This window comes from Rhinolophus sinicus, chromosome 2 (genome assembly GCF_057876585.1).
Source record: "Rhinolophus sinicus isolate RSI-liver-muscle chromosome 2, RSI-T2T, whole genome shotgun sequence".
Classification (NCBI taxonomy): domain Eukaryota; kingdom Metazoa; phylum Chordata; class Mammalia; order Chiroptera; family Rhinolophidae; genus Rhinolophus; species Rhinolophus sinicus.
The window spans coordinates 128,200,779-128,218,447 of record NC_142502.1 but is presented as its reverse complement, the minus strand read 5'-3'; the positions used below and the strand labels follow the sequence as shown (position 1 = coordinate 128,218,447).

Genomic DNA, 17,669 nt, shown 5'->3' with positions numbered 1-17,669 from the left:
CAGGGACTCAACCCCCTTCCTCAAAAGGGGTCACATTTGAGATGTTGGTGGCATGGGGTGGGGTGGAGAACGGGACTAGTGACTTCTCTGCAGCAGTGACAGGAGAGGATGGGCAGATTCAGCTCAGGAAGGCTCTAGAAGGGCAGTAGACACACCAGCTTCACCCTTCCTCTAAATGAGCAGAGTCATATCAGGGCAGGGATTCGCTTGTCTTCCTGGGGAAGAGGGAAATACAGAAAAGCTAGGTCTGGCACTTTCTCCATGACAGTCTGTTTTCTTTTCCAGTTGAGGTGAAATTCACAAGTCATACAATTGACCATTTTAGAATGTACAATTCAGTGGCAAGTAGTGCATTCACAATGTTTATTGTGAATAAACTTTCTTCAGTTTCAAAACATTTTTGGGGGTGGTGGTTTTTAATTATAGTTGAGATGCACTTACGAAGGTGACAAACTCCCCGCCTGGCTGTTCAAGGTGTCCCAAGTGCCTAGCACACAGCCAATGGCACTCACACAGCCCTGTGTTGAATGAATTAATCATACCTCCCCAGGGAAGCCCAATCTACCTGATGTTGGAAGCAGCCACAGAGAGGCCTCTCTGAGCACATTCCAGAGCTCACTCCACTGTGCCAATTTCATAGATTGGGCCCCAAGGTGTCACCAGCTTGCAGACCTGGTGCCAGGCTGCTTAGGTGTAGTGTCCCCAATTCACGAGGCTGGAGAGTCATAAGAAGCTGGGCGCTGGCGGCCAGGGAGGAGGCGCTCTAAGGACCCCGGTCGCTGTTGGACATTCGCTTTCGGTTTGAACTTGGCCTCTGTCGCAGCTAAGAGAAGGCGTCCCCCCCCCCCCCCCCCCCGTCCCCGCCCTGCCCCGCCCCTCTGTTTCCTCCTGGGCTCTGGCACCCGGGCCTCTCTGCGTGCAGAGGAGCCGGAGCAGGCCAGGCGGCAGCGGCGATGGTGAGGACCCAGGCGGGGCGGGGCGGGGTGGCCGGGAGCGGGGCAGAGGGCAAGCACCGGGCTGCAAGACAGGATCTGAAGTCCGAGGGCCCGGGCGCCCTCCAGGATCCGGCCGGTGCTCCCGCAATGTGACAGCTCCAGGAGCGGGGCAGAGGCCAGATCCTTCTTCACTCCCCACGCAGCTCACAAGTGTGGTGTGAGCCCCATCAGGCTGCCCCGGGTAGAGCGAATAGGACTCGCTTCCACTTGGTTGAATCAAGTGGTTGGTTACCAGAACCCGCCTCAGAGTCAGGCTGAGATCCTGACTTACATAGTGGCCACTTACCGGCTCGGTGACCCTCGGCAAGTCACTTAACCTCCCTGAGCCCCCTTTTCCGCTTCTGTGAAGTGGGGTCAGCAATAACCGCCTTTCTGGGTCTGTGTGAGGTTAAAGGAGATGCAATGGCAGAGACCTGCCTGGCGCTCAGACCCTGCTGTTGAGAAGTTGTAGGTAATGTGATGATGACCTCTTCAGCACTTCCTGGGACAGTGAGGAGCCCAGCCTGGCTGGTGAGTAGGAAACCTGAGCGGATGGGGTGGTGGAGGCTGAGCCAGCCTGTGGCAGAGTTTTGGAGAGGAAAGAGAAAGGAAGATTTTTACTATAAAATTTCCACTGAAGTTATCAGAGTGTGGCAGTCCTGACTCCCTCCTAACCCCTATCTAGGGACACATTCCTGAGCTGAGTCATAACCTACTCCTGCTGCAGACTCTGGCTTCTGCTTCTACTTGTCAACTCCAAGGCAAAGGTGTTAGGAACAGGTGGTACCAGTTGCTCCCCCCACCACCACCCATGAAGATGAGCCTGGAAGGAAGCAGGCTTAGTGCTTTAAGATTCTGCCATGGAGAAGCTGGCGGAGGTGTGATGAAAGGGCCTGTCTAGGGGTTGCGATGCATGGATGGCTTCATCTCCAGGGAACTGCAGGCAGGAAAAGGAAGCTAGGCAGGAAGGTAGTGCTGAGCTCTAAGGCTGTGCCAGGAAACTGAGGGAGGCTCTGAGAATGGGACAGAGCCCAGAGCCCACTTCCCAGTGTGCAGGGCAGGGGATCAGGCAGGGCTAGACGTGGGCTTCCAGCTGGCCCTAGCATTTCGGGAGAAGAAATTCCTGAAAGGTAGACGGAGGCCAGGATAGTTTATTAAGGAGTAGTTGAAAACTCTGGGACTTTCACAGGTTCATTTGAGGCAAATAGTGGATCAGGGCCTGGGGAGGGTGTGTTGATATTTCTCTCCCCCACCCATCTCCTAGCTTCATCCCTCCATCCTTTTACTCCTGCCCCTTTCTCTGCCCCCTGCTCTTTCACTCCCTTCTTCCCAGCCCCCTTCTCTGCTGGATCCTTCTTCCTTTCCCTTCTCTTCTCTAATTCATTCAATCAACAAATATTTCTTGGGCATTTCCTTTGTGCCAGACATGGTGACGGGTACTGGAGATAGAGTAGGAACGAAATAGTGATGGGAAAGATGGAAATGACTTGAATTCATTCATCTGTAGATGGTCCTCTCATGTCCAAAGAATTTGGGTTTTGGCCTCCTTCATATGCACACAAGTTGAGCTGGCAGCATCAATAGGTCTGGTGAGTTTTCAGCCAGCCAGCTAAAAATGATTTGACTTCCTTTTAGCCTGCATTCCGTTTAGCACCGGGGTTAAGAATGTGATTCTTGGAATCTATGTTGGTTCAACTCTGAGGTCTTCTACTCAGTGGCTCTGTGACCCTGCATGGGTGATTTAACCCCTCTGAGCCTCACTTTCTTTTAAAACTGGGATAATAGTACTATCCTCAATGGACTGATGTGAGGATTAAATGAGATAAAGTGAACAGACAGCTGGCAGCACAGTGCTTAGCTCAGACTATGTGTCCATTGAATGGTGGCTGTTATTACAGTCAATAGCCTGCGGCGCCCGATGGAAATAAACTAGATACAGTTTCTCAAAGGCCCACGTCAAGTTCTGTCTTTAGGTTAGAAACAATTCAGGGCACAAATTTGCCATAAGGAAGACTTTGCTTGGCTGAGTATTTTGTAAGAATATCTAAGAGGTTTTATTGATCACAAGTTATGTAGTTCTTGGGATCTGATTGCTAAAAAAACAAAAATGGGGCAGCCGGATGGCTCAGCTGGTTAGAGCGTGAGCTTTCAACAACAAGGTTGCTGGTTCAATTCCTGCATAAGATGGTGGGCTATATGCCCCCTGCAACTAAGATTGAAAACGGCAACTGGACTTGGAGCTGAGCTGTGCCCTCCACAACTAGATTGAAGGACAATGACTTGGAGCTGATGGGCCCTGGAGAAACACACTGTTCCCCCTACCCCCCACAAACAACAACAACAAACAAACAAACAAACAAAAAACTAGGGCAATGGGCTAGATCAATAATAATGGCTGTTATTTTTTTAGCATTTAGTATGTGTCAGGTATTGTGCTAAGCACTTTATAATATGTCGTATGTCTTATCTAACATGGTAGATATTATTATGGTCACCACTTTACAGATGAGAAAGTGGTGGATCAGAAAGGTCATGTTCTCAGTCTTCAGTCACTCAACTGGTGAGTGGCAGAGGCAGGATTTGAAGGAACCCAGGGCTACAATGCAGAGCCCTGCTCCTAGTCTCTGAGCTCAGGTGAGGGCTGCCCTAGGAAGCAGTTGATACACCAGATCACTGCCCAGGTCCATCTGACCACAGGAATAGGGTTTCTTAGCCACTAACCAAGAGAGAGGGGAGACAAGAAAGTTATGACAGGGAGGTTTTTGAGAGCTTTGTTTTCAGAGGAACCGAGGGGATTTGGCCTGGAAAAGCCTGAGGGGACTTTTGAGCATTCAAAGGAGGGAGGTTGTGTACAGAGGGTGACTGTCTGTCAGAAACATTTGCTACATAACTACCACCCTCTGTTTGCCAACTATGCTGCTTCTGCCCTCTCCCCCAGGCTCGCAACCTGAAGCCCTGCAGGCCCCTGGCACGGCTCAGAAATGACTCTCTCACCCACCCATCCTCTCTACACTCTCTGCTCCCCCCAGCCTGGTGGACATCACCTCACACTCTTGCTGATGGTACGTCTCCACCCCTTCTGGCTGGCCTCTCTGCCTTCCATCCAGGCCAGTCTACCACCAACAGAGAAATTATCCTGCAGCACCTCTCTGGTGTTGCGCTTATTTCAGAAACCTGTACTAGCTCTTGCTCTGTCCCTCCCTCCAAGTAAACTTCCTCTTCTTGACTTTTATGGCTTTCTCCAGCCCACCCTGCCCCTCCATCCTGACCCTCTGCCTGGTCATCACTGTTCAAAGAGTGTCTTTGTCTCTCTACGTCTGGAATGCCCCAGCTCCACCCCATCCTTCAAGGGCTCCTCCCCTCCCCCATCTATGGTGGTTCTCAGGAATCACCTCTCTGCGAACACTGTTTGAATCTCCCAGTGTAACTCTTTACTCTCTCTAACTGTATCATATATGTCTCTTTCCCCACCCTATAGTCATCTTAAGAACAGGTACAATTCATTTAGAAAACGCTTTCCACACGGCCACTGCGTGCCAGGCACTAGGCTGAGTTCAACGTGGCAGCAGGCAGCGTGGCCTTGCCCTTCTTCCACATCCCACAGGTCTTTATTTCTCTCTGTGCCAGTATAGACACCTGTGCATACAGTGTCATTTTTCCTCTGGTTGGATGGGACCAAAGAGGGCCAGAGACTTGAGCCTGAGGCCTCTGTGTTTCTTGGAGCAAATGTGTTCTTTTAGGCCTGGGCCCACCTTGGCTCCAGACAGGGTTTGGCTTCCAGTGGGGGAAGGAGGCTGCAGATTACGGTGGGAGGCACAGCCACCTCTCCTGGAAAATCTCTCCTGTGTTGGAGAATATGATAACAGCTGTAGCATTCAGAGTAGAAAAAATAATACCCAACCTCCCACCAGTCTCTAGCAGTGATTCTCATGTTCAAATCTTTGACCATTCCCAGGATTTTGCCTTGGACTATTTGAATGTGGGGATACCTCGGATTGTTTGAACGTGAGAGGCTCCAAATGATGGAGCCTTGTTGAATAATCTAGTCATTACGATAGCAGTGGTAATGGTTGACTCAGGAACAGGTAGAGATGAGTGCACATTCCCAGCTCTCTTAGTTATTCCTCCTTGTTCCCCAGTTACTGCTTCCTCTGCCTGCAAGCACCCCTTGACAGTGGTTTGCCTGCCCCCTCTCCAAGCAGGTTGCTTTTCTAGCTCATAGGCAAATATTGACCTACTTTTTCAGATGCTGCCCCTTGAAACTCCTGCTGGGCTGGATAAACACACTAGGATAACAGCTCTTGGGACTAAGAGTTGCTTTTGGACAGGCTATAATGCAACTGACCCACTCACTGAGTCCTTGCAATGGTCAGCACTGTGCCGACCTCCTGGACCCCTGGGATGGTGGCAGATAAAGGAAAGGCACTGGGCCCTGCCCTCCCTCTGGGAGCTTGTGGACCCGTTGGGGAGAAAGGACTCATGTACTGGGAATGCTTCGAGGTTGTGTGCAAGACAGCTGCAAGGATTCTGAATGTACATTCTTGCCTGAGTAGGAGGTGGCCCTCTGTAACCACCACATCCTTTCCCTTTCTGCGGTTTTAAGTGGAATTTAGTCATGTGCCAAAGTATCTGTGGTAGACAATGGGCAATGTGGTCTGGTAGGAAAGAGAGCTTGGCCAATGCTCTGTAGGGAGGAGAGGAGAATAGGGACGGGCTGTGGAGAACTAGGCTGGGCGGAGGAAGTTGCTATGGTTTGTTAAACCTCTTGTATTCATCCCCTGACTTGTCGCTGCACCTACTCCTGGACCTCCAGCTCTCCCCAGGACCTTGCCCCGGGTCTCTCCCAGTTGCATGCATCCAAAGCCCAGTTTCTTTCTGGCTTGAGACCCATGTTTCTTTCCTCTCCCCTTTCCTCAACCTCGGCCAGCCTAGACCCTGCACCTCCCTTCCCGGTCCTCTGAAACAAGCTGGGTTCCATTGCTCAGTGAGGCTGCTGCCCAGGCTAGGAGATCTGAGGCTTGGTTTCATCTGGGTGAGTTGGACCCCAGTGAAGATCCTAGTTAGCTGAAAGGCTGGAGGTTGGCGGTCAGGAAGTCTGAGGTGCCAGGCAGACAGGGCATCAACTTCGAGCATTGATGCCAAGCAGGTCAGGTCAGGAGGCAGAACTGGCCTGACTGGTCAGAGGCCCAAGGAGGGAGATCTGATCTTTTCGTTTGTGTCTGTGTGTGTATCTGTGGGTTAGGCAGAGACTGTGATGCGTGGTGGTCCAAAATTACCTTTCTAACTGTGGGGTGGATCGCCTCGCTGTCTGACCTTTAGGCAAGTAGTTGCTTTCCTATTCTTTGCTGTGGGAAGCTGTAGGGCAGGTGCGCATTGGTTAGAGGCCATCCTAGAGCAGATGAGCAAAGTGTCTGCTTTGTGGTGGGTTGGGATCCTGGGAAGTTCCCATACTGGGGCACCTTAGAGGAAGCTGAGATGCTGGAAGCCAAGGCCGAACTGGGACCTGCCTTGATGGGCAAGAGGAGGGGCCTGTGAGACAAAAGATGAGCCACACACACCTAGGAGGGTGGCCCTTCACTCCACACATATATCCTTCCATGAAAGATGTTTCCCCTACTCATACACTGTACACACACAGTGGGGGCAAGGAGACTTCTAGGTCTCAGGACCAGATGAAGGCCAGGTGTGAGTCTCATTCAGCCCTGACCTTGGGCTTGGTGCCCAGGCAGGGAAAGAGTTGGAGCGGTGCCAGCGGCAGGCGGATGAGGTGACGGAAATCATGCTCAACAACTTTGACAAGGTCCTGGAGCGCGATGGGAAACTGGCAGAGCTGGAGCAGCGTTCAGATCAACTCCTGGACATGGTGTGAGGCCTGGGGAAGCAGGGAGGGGGCAGGAGAGGGTAGGACGAGCCCTCAGAGGGAGCTCTCAGGCTGTGTTCAGGGCCTCCAGGCCCTTGGTGGCACCTGAGTCTCCTGTGAGGGGCAGCGTGGGTTCCTTGAGGCACCCCTAGCCTAGATATGTAATGACTAGGCTTCATGAAGTGAAAAGTCCTTGGTTTGAAGCTGGGCTTGGGTTTGATGCCCAGAACCTCCCTAAATGTTGAGGACTGGCATTATCAACTGGGGATGAGCCTGCAGGTCAAGGGCTCTACCAGTGTCTGAGACTAGGAGTCAGTGTGGGAGGGTCCCAGGAGAGGCTGTGTGGGGAAGGGGAACAGGCAGGAAGAAAAGGATTCAGGAAGAGACCACCCTTGCTGGGGCAGAGTTGGGAGGAGCTGGCTCTGGGGCTTCGGGAGAATCACTAACTCCCATTCTGTGTCTGGGGGCATCCACAGAGCTCAGCCTTCAGCAAGACAACCAAGACCTTGGCCCAGAAGAAGCGCTGGGAGAACATCCGCTGCCGGATCTACTTGGGGCTGGTGCTGGGCGCTGGCGTGCTCATCCTCGTGATTGTGCTGCTCGTCCTCTTTCTCCCACAGAGCAGTGAGGGCAGCAGTGCTCCGCAGGCCCAGAACACAGGTGCTGCCTCGGGGCCTGGGGACTGAGCCAGCTGGGCCTGGAGGAGAGGCCGACTGGCCACACTGGCCTGTTCTGGTCTCCAGAGAACCCTGGAGTTTGCTCCCATCTGAGCCACCCCAGTGAGCACTGACGGGCAGCCCCAATGTGTGCACCTTTGCATCTCCTATCACACCACGGACTGGCCTTTGAGGGCAGTCTGCTGCACTGGCCATGCCAGGCCAGCCCCACCTGGAGCTCAGTAAAAGCTGCTGTTTGATTAAAAGCTGCTGTTTGGTTAAAAGCTGGTGTGTGTGTGTGTGTGTGTGTGTGGAGAGAGAGAGAGAGAGAGAGAGAGAGAGAGGAGAAGGGAGAGAGAAGAGAGAGAGAGAAAGAGGGAAGGTCTCCAGGCTGGTCATCCTGCTGTGCCTCCACCCCTGGGGCTATTTAGAAAGGCTACTACATGAAGGACGGCACCCTTGGGAAATGGTCCGTTCCTCTCCCTTTCCTACTTGAGCCAGCCATACACAGACAGATCCTTCTGGAGTGCAGGTGTAAAGACACAACAGGCCCCAAACCAGACCCTTCAACGATGCTCTCTGAGCCTGTTTCTCTAATGATGAAATCTATTAGTTTTTTGATGTCTTGGGGGATGCTCAGAGGACCAATGGGACACCAAAGGGATGACAAAGAGGAAAGCACTTTAGAGATTTGTATCATGAGGCTTTCACCTTCAGATAGACTTTTGCCACTCTGAACATCTCCTCCTCAATTTCTCTGCCCATGTTCTTCCTCAAGCTTTACATCAGATCACAGATGAGACCGGGGCAGTGAAAACGGGAAGGGCTTCTATGGTGCTGTAATGCAGTCACAAAGGATGGCCTGGAGTTTGGTGTGGAGGAAAGAATTTGGGCTTTTTAAAGCTCTAGGGCTGCACAGGGCCAAGTAGGCAATGCCTTCAGGGTCACAGGAAAGATCATTGGGTAAAGTCCATGCAAGAAGGAAAGAAGGCCCTACCAAGACTGGAGAAGCCGGGCAGCCTGTGCCTGGGTTACTGAACTGCATCTCACACTGAAGTGTGGGTAGGAAGAGGAATTTAAGGTCAAGCGTGTAACAGAAGCAGTTCCTTATTAGGTAGAAAAGGCTACTTACAGAGAAACTAGAAGAAACTGGAGAGTTGTGTGGATCTTTATCCCTCACAGAGCTTGTTACTTCTACTGGGTTCATTACCACCTTTCCTGGGAAAGATGGAGGAGAGCACTTGGCCTTGAGGCCTCCACTTAGAGACCATGTGAATTTGGGCAAGCCACTTCCCACACTTGGGTTTCACATGTGTAAAAAGGGGTAGTCTCACTTAGCTCCCAGAATAACTGTGAGGATTATTTATACTGTGCATAGAATACCCATCAATGTCAAGGTTCTAGATGCCAAATAAATGGTAGCTATCATCCAAATCATTTAGTGCTGTGGTTTTCAACACTGCCTCATGTTAGAATCACATGTAGAACTTATAAAAACACCACACCCAGGCCTAGATCAGTTAAATCAGAATGTTTGAGAGTTAAATATCAAGATTTTTCCCCCCCTTAAAGCTGCATGCAACTCCTCCTCTCCTCTCTCCAGGACATTCGTGGGTAGCCAGGGATGCAAACTACTTAGTATTTAATTCAAGCTGCTAGTCCTACTGGAGCTCGAGGAGAAGTTGAGCAATGGGTTGAAGGTCACACAGAAAGTCCCATGAGCAGGTAAAGCCCCAGTTTCTCCAGCAGGGATCTTCTCTCTTGGTTAGGGAGGTTTGCCCCACCCTTTACTTTTGCGCCTAACACAGAAAAAATGAACAGGAAGTTTTTGTTCCTTTTGTGGGGGTCAGGGAGAAATCGAAGGCCAACTCCTGAACTAACTAGGGCTGGGGGGTGGGGTGGGGGTGGGGCGCGGTGCGAAGTGGCACAGGAGCGGGAAGTCCCGATTCCCGGCTCTCCCCCTTGGCTCGAAGACACTTGGGCCCCCGGGCCAGCGCCTCCCTCTCTGACAGGCCTGTAGTATTTGCACAACCGAAACCCTCCGCGCCGCAGGGCGGACGGAGGACTCCTACAGCCCACAGGGCGCTACGGTCGCAGCCCATACGTCATTCCTACGTACCCACCCTAGGCTGGGACTCCAAAAGTTTCCTGATCAGCTCCCGCCCCTGCCATTGGCTTTAGCCTTTAGTCACATGATTTACTCGAGCCAAAAAGAGGTGACGGAAGTAATACTTCCGCTTTCTGTGCGTCTAACGAGCCATTGTGCCCGCCTTCCCGTACTCTGATTGGTTACCTTTTCTCAACTCGCTAGTTTATTGGCGAGCGCCGCGAGGCCGCAGTCCAACGGGTCCGACAGTCTGCTGTGTCAGACAGCCTGGCTTCTATGGCGTCCTATTTTGATGAACATGACTGCGAGCCATTGGACCAAGAGCAGGAGGTCCGAACGAATATGCTGCTGGAGCTCGCCAGGTGGGTTCGCGGGGCTGGGAGGTGGGGCCCGGAAGCAGGTTTCTGGACTGGGGCTGGCTGGGAAGGCGGACTATCTGAGGCAGCAGATTCTGGGGAGAACGGATGAATGACCTGGAGAGTTAGTCCCGAGGCTAGATTCGAGGGGAGGTCGATAATTTGGATCGTCCGTGAGTCGCCCGGGCAAGGGGATTCTGGGAAAGATTGGAGCTGGAATATGGGGAGTCAGGGGTGGTCGGGCAGCGGGCTCTAAATGGTACAGCAGAAGGCAGGTCATGGGGTCCGCGTAGGGGCAGTGTAGATGGGAGTAGGTACATTCTTTAGGAACACCAAGCATGCCAACACTGCCACTTGGAATCTGGCTTTACCGGGTCATTCCTGAGTGGCCTGAGTAACTTCTCTAAACCTGATGCCTGTGTAAAATGGAAATAAACAGCCTATGTGCTTGGGGTTGTCAGATAGCAGCTGTAAAACAATTCTCACTTTGCTTTTTATCTAGTGATCACTACTAAGGGGGTCTTATTATTAATAGCTATTATTAATATTACTACTAGCTGGGCAGGGTATTTACCTGTTAATGTTGAGTGAATTGTGGGAGCAAAGAAAAAGTATGTTTTCTTGGGTTCTGACCTTGCATCTTTATTCCCAGATCACTTTTCAATAGGATGGACTTTGAAGACTTGGGGTTGGTAGTAGACTGGGATCACCACCTGCCTCCCCCTGCTGCCAAGACTGCGGTTGAGAATCTCCCCAGGACGGTCATCAGGGGCTCTCATGCTGGTGAGAACACTAGTTTTTTCTGCTCTTTGGGGCAGGTCTGCCAGGCCCACCCCTTCCCAAGCTAGATTGTGGACTGGCCTTTCAGTTTTCCAGGCCAGGTTGGGGCAAGAGTGTCCTTTAGGAGTGGAAGCTGGGAGGTGGGGCCTGTAGCAGCTCTTCTGATAAACACTCCCTCCTAAAGAGCTCAAGTGCCCCGTGTGTCTTTTGGAATTTGAGGAGGAGGAGACTGCTATTGAGATGCCTTGCCATCACCTGTTCCATTCCAACTGCATTCTGCCCTGGCTAAGCAAGGTACTGCTTCCTTTCTCTCAGCCATCACCCTGCCCAGTTCACAAGACCCTTCTTTTTATGAACTGTTGGGGGATCAGAGAAGGGAGAAGGGTTGGGGTGAACACTGGAAGCAGGGGACGGATATTAGTTTATGAAGACCAGGCCGGGGCTGGAATACTGCCCTGCTTTTCCCAGACTAATTCCTGCCCCCTGTGCCGCCATGAACTGCCCACTGATGATGACACTTATGAGGAGCACAGACGAGAGAAGGTAGGGGCTGGTGGTAAGTGGACGGGGTGGTAATGGAGTTCCCTTAGGGCATCTCCCACCTCAGCAGGCCTGGGTAGGCCTTAGGTCTCTGGCTGCCTTCTCAGTGACTGCGGTGAAGGGCAAGAGCCTTGGCAATACAGAAGCCAGGGACCTGAAAACAGGGAGAGCCAGCTCTGATAGCTGCCCCATCCCATCACCCACAGGTGTTCAGGTATGGCCCTTGCCTCTTTCCTTCAGGCTCGCAAGCAGCAGCAGAAGCACCGACTTGAGAACCTGCACGGAGCCATGTACACATGAGGCGCCTGGGGCTCATGCCTGTCCTCCATATTTTCTTCTTGCACCTCGAATCCTCATTAAAGTTTTCTTTACCCACGCTGTGGCTACATTGCTCACAGGCCTGGGCAGGGGCTCTACACACTCCACTAGGGCCCTACTGCTACTGGAGAAGGTGGGCCTGGACTGCAGAAGGTACCAGGCTGCGTATTCCTCCCTGCCAAGCCTGCTGGCCTGAAGGCAGTGGACCCTAGGTCAAGAACTTGGCCACTGAACCAGCCAGGCTTGGGCCTATGTGTTCATGGTTGGAAAGCAAAATGTGTCACGGTCTAACTACTTAAAGATGGTAAAGAAAAACTAGTCTGCATCCCTCTTTATAATTTTTAGTCAACCTTGGAATCCCAGGGGCTTTTTTTTTTTGCTTCTAACATTTTAAAGCTGCTTTCTACACCACCCCCTCCCCATATCCCATTATACTAAGGAATCAAACTTCAAACCAAACTGAGTAGGGGAAGGAAGTGTGAAATGATCAGCTCTGTCAGTTCTTTAGACTGCTTAAATAAAGGCTTGAGGGGTATTTGGCTAGCACCTGGCATCCTTTGTTCCCGTTCCTCACAGCCCTGCTCTCAAAGAGCAGTGGGCATTCAGGACTCTCCCTAAGGGCAGGGGCTTCCCATCCTTTGCCTAGGGAAAGCTGGCCTGAATCAGGCCCTCTCTGTCTTTCCAGAATAGACTACAGACATGCAAATTAGAATTCTTTTAATAGATATATATATAAAAAAGTACTAAAGTACCCACATGGTTCTGCTGTGTTATTTGCCCTAAAGAAAGTAAGGGGCAGAGTGAAGATTCCCAGTGTAGTTCAGTGGACCTTCCCACACACTAAGGAGTGCTCACCCTCCCCTCCCCAACTTCTATCCCTCTTGCTGTTCCCAGCCCCCAATTCCTGCAGCAGGAAACCCCAGCGGTCTGGCCTCGGCACTGGGGAATAGAAGGCACCTGAAGGGCTGGCTGGGTGACTGAGGATATGTGACCTTTAAACATAACACTGCAGAGTGGGGAGCGGGTCATGTGCAGCTCAGGCAGCTGCCAGGGCCTGCTCCTCTATGGCACAGGTGGGTGTGGGATGGCCATTCCTCCAGTAGTGAGGAAGCCTGTATCCCAACAGAATACTTTCTCAAAATTGTTTTTGGTACAAAATAAATGCAAAGAAGACATGGGGTGGGGAGCAGCAGAAGCCGGGCCAGCCACCCTCCCCAGACCTTCAGATCATGGCGACACTCTCGGGGGCACAGTTGAGGTGAGTAGAGGTGCTGCTGTTCCCCGAGGACTTGCAGGCCCGGCCAGGGGCAGGCTGCAGTGCAGCCACCAGTGTCTCTGAGGAGACTGCCCCAAACTCATAGCAGAAGGTGCCATAGAAAACCAGGATGTCGATGACAAACACCCACTCGCACAGGGCTGCCCCGTGCTGCAGCTGAGAGCTCTCATGGATGAAGAAGACACCACCTGGAATGGGGCTAAGGAAACGTTCAGTAGGATGTGTGGGAGCCTGGCGACACCCCTTCTGCCCTCCCAGACATGTAACTAGGGGAGGGCAAAGGACCAGGCCTCACCTCCCAGGAGAGGGAGCAGAAGACCACTAGGCAGTGGTACCTGGAAGGTGTACCATCCTCCCCAGCCCCTCCCCCCTGCCTGGGTGAGAGAAAGGCTGGGCTAGAGGAAGAGTTCCTGGCTGCCCAATCCTCAAAGGATACTGAGGATCAGGGTGACAAAGGCGATGGCTGCCAGCACAATCCGCAGGTAGGCCATAGCCAGGTCCTGGGGGGCGGAGGCCCCATGGTAGGAGAGGACACAGTGCAGGCAGACAAATAGCAGCCCGGCAGGGAAGGCCACACCAGCTCCGATGTAGTGCAGAGACTTCGCATGATCCACCTGGGCCCAGAGAGGAGCTCATCAGACAAGCGGTCCCACTTGTTCGCCCCCACCTTCATACCTCCTCCCTATCTCCCTTCTCCACCCTGTTTTCTGTCTAGGCCCTCCTTCCTCCACCCCCAACCTTGAGGGGTTGCCTCTGCAGCTTAGGTCAATCCTTAGGAGACCGAGGGTTCCTGCAGACAGCCAGGCCCTGATAGGGGAAGTTCAAGAGGTGGGTAGGCAGGTGTACCTGGAAGTTGCCGACCACCACAAGGCCTGCAGCGTTGGTGCAGCCTGTGATGAGTGTTGTGGTGTTAATCCAGGAATGACGACTCTGCTCCAGGAACTGCCCGTAGAGCAGGAGGCAGATCAGAGCCACTGGGGGAGGAAAGCATAGGTGGGGCCAGCACTGGTGCCTTCCTTTGGCCTGGCCTAGCCCAGGAGCCTGTTAGCTCCCATCCCCCAGACACTGAGGGCCAGAAGAGAATAGATGGGTGGGTGATAAACTGGGTTTTCTCAGGCTCCAGCCAGCACGGTAGCTGTGTGGGATTCAGCCTGTGGCCCCTCTTGCTTTAGCCCTTGGGTGGGTGGGCTGTGTTAAGCAAGAGCTTCCTGGGCCCTTCTGGGGGGAGGGGTGGGCTGGACTGGGCTGGGTAGAGGGGCTAAGGGCACAACTCACCCATGAAAGCACCCACGTTGCCAATGAGGCTGAAGAGGCAACTCTCCGGGGGATATGTGCCGCACTTGCTGAGGGGAGGAGGGCAAGGGCAGAGTAAGAGGGGGAGGTGCACCTGAGGGCCCCCATTCTAGCCCACTTGCTCTCTTGCTTTATTTGTGCCTCACTGAAGCCAGAGAAGGGCCAGTGTCTCTCACAAACTGGCGCCAGGCTGATGCCCCCCTCCCTCCCCAAAAAAGCAGAGCTCGTGTGTGACAGGTTAGGGAGTGCCCAGAATTGCTTGGCAGGCCCCAAGATTCCTTGGACTCCCCGAGACTGTTAGGGCCTGTAGCTGGTTTGGCTTTCCTTGAGCCAGAACTTGGGTTGGGCAATCAGAGGGCTTGAGCTTAAATCCACGTGTCTCCACTTACTAGCTGTGTGACCTGAATGGATGACATAACTTAGTTTCAGTTTCCTTGCCTATAAAATGGTGAAAACAATAACTGCCTAAATGCATGTAAAGCACTCACCACAGTGCCTGGCACATAGGAACTGGCAAGTAGTACTGTTATTAAGTGCTCTTAATATGATTATTATTCCTGTGAGACCCTTTGGGACAGACCTTTGCTTGAGAGGCTTGGCTGGGAGTCTATCAGGGCCTTACACAGGTATCTCTGACCTGCCTAGTTTCTAGGCCTTACCTGATGAGGGGGACATCATCCAGGGTGCAGCAGGTCTTGGGGCCCCCTTGCTCAGTGGGGTCAGGAGAGCAGGACTCGTTGTAGGACCTGGCGGGCAGAACAGAGAGTAGCCTGGGGGAAAGGGGTTCCCCTAACCCCTTGGCCTGCACCTCTGGCCTCTCAGATACCACCTTCCCAAACCTCCCTTTTCAGGAGAGGAGCCCACTTCCCAGGGCCCGCCTGAGACAGAAGCCAAAGGGGCGAAGGGAAGTGGGAAGCAGGTAAGTGGGCACGAAGCCATGCCTGGGAGGGGCAGGCGCGCCAATGTCAGAGGAGAGCAGTGAGGCCCAGGGTCTCCGTCTGGCTCGCAGCAGCCCCGGCCCAAGAGGGAACAGAGATGAAGGGAGCTTTAGAGTGAAGATGTCTGCAGAGTGCGCCATACCAGTTCTCCACGGGGCACACGTGGCGGTTCATCACGGCCATGGCGTACCTGTGGGAGCAGAACTGTCACCCTGCCCCCATGACCCTCTCAGCCCAGCCTCCGCCCACTGACTCTTCTCTCCCTTGATTCTGGTCCCATTCAGCCTCATTGTCCTTGCTAGGGAGTCAAGTTGGAGTGGCCCTGAGGCCTGACACCAGATCAGAACCCACAGCAATGGCCGCAAACTAGAGGACCTCTGGAAGTTGCCCAGGCTAGAAGTATGTCTGTCAGGGCCACCCTCTTGGACAGCAGTGGTGCCACCTTGTCCCAATGGGCTGTGTGCCCAGGCACCAGGGCGGGCTTTGGAGACAGTCAGAATGAGCTGGGTTTCACCCTGGGGCCTGCAACAGGATGAGGGGCTTTGTGTGTGCTATCAAGCTCCTGTTGGGTCCTGGGTGGGTCCCTGTCCCTCCTCAGCCTGGGCCCATTTTGTCCCCTAATTGTCTTCCCCCTCTTTCTCTTTACTCACACAGTCCATAGGCCAGTGATGGAGAATGCTGACAAGCTGACAGGAAGGAGGATCCAGGCGGTCATGAGGGAGGGAAGCCAGGGTGGTGGTGGTGTGGGGGGGATGGCAAGAGGTAGGTGGGGAAGAGGGGGCGGGCCCAGCTACCTTAAGATACTTCGTCAAAACCATCAACTGCCCCGGGCCTGGTGGAGAGAGACAGATCAAAGTCCAGGGTCCAGTGAGTGGTCAAAGCTGGGGGCGGGGGCGGGGGCGGGGGGCGGGAGATGGTTACCACCTGATTCCGAGCGCCCGCTTGGGTTCGGAGCGCCCACACTTTGTGGGCCACTCTCTGGCATCCACCCAGAACCTCCGCGTCCCACCCAAATGCCACGGGCCTGCTCAGGGATTCAGGCGGGGCCATAACATCTGGACAGGGAGTCCGTCTCCCTCGCCTGAGGGAGCTGGGCTGGGAACCACGCTGCAGTTAGGACGGTCAAGAGGCCACGCCAAAGAAAGCCGGGAGAGGTGGTGGCCCGGTGGAGGATCGGCCGCGCACAGGAAACCACGCGACCACCGCGCCAGGGGAAGGGTGGGCTCATGCTGGAAGCCCAGCCCGGCCCCCGCCCGCGTGGGCGCCAGGAGCCCGCGGCCGAGGAGCCCCCGGGTTCGAAACACGACCTTCCTTCGGTGATCCCTGGGGGTCCCGGGAAAGGGAGGGGCCCAGTACGCACCTCCCCGGAGTGCCCTGTCGCCGTTGCGCACTGCTCGGCCCCCGCTTGGCGCCGTCCCCGGCTGCGGCCCTCCGAGTGGCCCTGCAGGTTTAAAGGGCCGGCGGCCCCGCCCTGCGCCCCAGGCCGCGCCGCGCCGCCCGTCGGGACCTGGAGTCCGCACCGTCCCGACCCCGGCGCCCGCGCCGGGCTCCGGACTACAACTCCCGAGGTCCCGCGCCGCGTCCCGGTGCAACGAGGGTGACTCCCCAGCTTCGGGGACCTGGGAGCCAGGGCCGTGGCGTGAAACTCGAGCGGCGGCTCAGATTCCGAGATGCCGAAAGGATAGTCCTGTTGTCCCTGTTCCTGCGGTGGAAGCTTTGGGAGATGGGAAGATCGGGGGCTCGCACCACCTTCCAGCTCCACCTGTGGTCGTCATCGTGCACGTGGCTGGAGGAAGCCTCCCTCCACCGCTGGGCACTTTCTGCAGCCCCGACAGGCCGACAGTGAGACTTTTCAGGTCATCCCCCTCAACGTGGCGCCGTGGGTCTGCCTCTGTCCAAGGCGAGGCGGGTCCGCAAAGTCTTGGCTGCCAGTTCCTTAAACTTAAGCGCCCTGTTCTTGGCCTATATGCTTCATCGACTCAGCAAGCTTTGGAGGATGCTTTCACTGGATACATTTTCAAGGGTGTAAGTACACCGAGTACTGTCCATAAGTCAGTGTCCAAAACATGTCTCCTGACTGCTCAACGCTAACTTGAAAATGGCCGCAGAGACCAATGGATATCATCCTAAGTAGACACGGTCAGGTGTTGGTAGGCAACAGAGGAAGGTGAGAGACCCAGAGCAATTTGGGAAAAGGAAACAGGATAGTGTGGAAATAAATTACCCACCAATTTCACCAAAACTTACAGGCCAAGAGAGCCCTCCTGGTTCCTTTCCTGATTAAAAGGGCGGAATATTTCCTTGCACCCACCAGAAGGGTGCCCAGCACTCTAAAAGGCAGCCCAGCATCTGTTGGGAGCCCTTGCAAGACAACACTGGGGCCAACAGATCATTACCTGAAGGGATCGTGGGCCCAGGCGGCCAATAGGCGGGAAGCTGAAGTGCCGCAGCATTGGTGAGGCAGGCAAAGGTAAAACAGGGCCCTGTACTGGGGGGCACATGGCACAGGTAAGCTGGACAATGGCTTGACGAAGAAGAAACCTTTTTGGACCCAGTGGCAAGTAAAAACGG

General features: G+C 54.0%; 4 protein-coding genes across 6 annotated transcripts in view; 3 read left to right on the top strand and 1 right to left on the bottom strand.

Moving 5' to 3' along the window:
• The first annotated feature begins 874 nt into the window (after positions 1 to 874).
• On the top strand, positions 875 to 7,774 carry VAMP5 (vesicle associated membrane protein 5). The gene is made up of 4 exons (XM_019714552.3): positions 875 to 956; positions 1,441 to 1,505; positions 6,700 to 6,837; positions 7,311 to 7,774. The coding sequence occupies exons 2-4, from the start codon at positions 1,455 to 1,457 to the stop codon at positions 7,518 to 7,520; spliced, it is 399 nt and encodes a 132-aa protein (XP_019570111.2). The 5' UTR covers positions 875 to 956; positions 1,441 to 1,454; the 3' UTR covers positions 7,521 to 7,774.
• Positions 7,775 to 9,802: 2,028 nt separating this feature from the next.
• On the top strand, positions 9,803 to 11,649 carry RNF181 (ring finger protein 181). Of its 2 annotated transcripts, XM_019714545.3 has the most exons (5): positions 9,803 to 9,959; positions 10,606 to 10,736; positions 10,918 to 11,027; positions 11,202 to 11,276; positions 11,514 to 11,649. In XM_019714545.3, exons 1-5 carry the CDS (start codon positions 9,874 to 9,876, stop codon positions 11,571 to 11,573), a joined length of 462 nt encoding a protein of 153 aa, XP_019570104.1. In that variant the 5' UTR covers positions 9,803 to 9,873; the 3' UTR covers positions 11,574 to 11,649. The 2 variants fall into 2 exon arrangements, with proteins under 2 accessions (XP_019570104.1, XP_019570105.1); XM_019714546.2 differs by lacking the exon at positions 11,202 to 11,276.
• Positions 11,650 to 12,291: 642 nt separating this feature from the next.
• TMEM150A (transmembrane protein 150A) lies at positions 12,292 to 16,595 on the bottom strand. 2 transcript variants are annotated; one of them, XM_019714544.3, is made up of 8 exons: positions 16,459 to 16,595; positions 15,749 to 15,930; positions 15,241 to 15,288; positions 14,820 to 14,906; positions 14,143 to 14,210; positions 13,714 to 13,841; positions 13,304 to 13,481; positions 12,292 to 13,055 (listed from the first exon to the last, which is right to left on the bottom strand). In XM_019714544.3, the coding sequence occupies exons 2-8, from the start codon at positions 15,811 to 15,813 to the stop codon at positions 12,814 to 12,816; spliced, it is 816 nt and encodes a 271-aa protein (XP_019570103.2). In that variant the 5' UTR covers positions 15,814 to 15,930; positions 16,459 to 16,595; the 3' UTR covers positions 12,292 to 12,813. The 2 variants fall into 2 exon arrangements, with proteins under 2 accessions (XP_019570103.2, XP_019570102.2); XM_019714543.3 differs by having other exon boundaries at positions 15,102 to 15,288; positions 16,459 to 16,521.
• A 131-nt stretch (positions 16,596 to 16,726) lies between these two features.
• The window catches only part of USP39 (ubiquitin specific peptidase 39), a 34,674-nt gene continuing 33,731 nt past the window's right edge, over positions 16,727 to 17,669 (top strand). The window contains exon 1 of the mRNA XM_019714542.3: positions 16,727 to 17,123. The gene's annotated coding sequence lies outside the window, so the exon portion shown is untranslated. The remainder of the gene's footprint in view (positions 17,124 to 17,669) is intronic.

Bases quoted from the DNA above. Each gene is read 5' to 3' on its own strand.
- VAMP5 (XM_019714552.3), top strand. From the start codon at position 1,455: ATGATGACCTCTTCAGCACTTCCTGGGACAGTGAGGAGCCCAGCCTGG. The intron at 1,506-6,699 runs GTGAGTAGGAAA...CTTGGTGCCCAG, and splicing joins TGAGGAGCCCAGCCTGGCTG to GCAGGGAAAGAGTTGGAGCG. The intron at 6,838-7,310 runs GTGTGAGGCCTG...GGGCATCCACAG, and splicing joins CAGATCAACTCCTGGACATG to AGCTCAGCCTTCAGCAAGAC.
- RNF181 (XM_019714545.3), top strand. From the start codon at position 9,874: ATGGCGTCCTATTTTGATGAACATGACTGCGAGCCATTGGACCAAGAG. The intron at 9,960-10,605 runs GTGGGTTCGCGG...CTTTATTCCCAG, and splicing joins ATGCTGCTGGAGCTCGCCAG to ATCACTTTTCAATAGGATGG. The intron at 11,277-11,513 runs GTAGGGGCTGGT...TCTTTCCTTCAG, and splicing joins AGGAGCACAGACGAGAGAAG to GCTCGCAAGCAGCAGCAGAA.
- TMEM150A (XM_019714543.3), bottom strand. From the start codon at position 15,238: ATGGCGCACTCTGCAGACATCTTCACTCTAAAGCTCCCTTCATCTCTG. The intron at 14,211-14,819 runs GTAAGGCCTAGA...TCCTCCCCTCAG, and splicing joins GATGATGTCCCCCTCATCAG to CAAGTGCGGCACATATCCCC. The intron at 13,842-14,142 runs GTGAGTTGTGCC...TTCCTCCCCCAG, and splicing joins CAACGTGGGTGCTTTCATGG to TGGCTCTGATCTGCCTCCTG.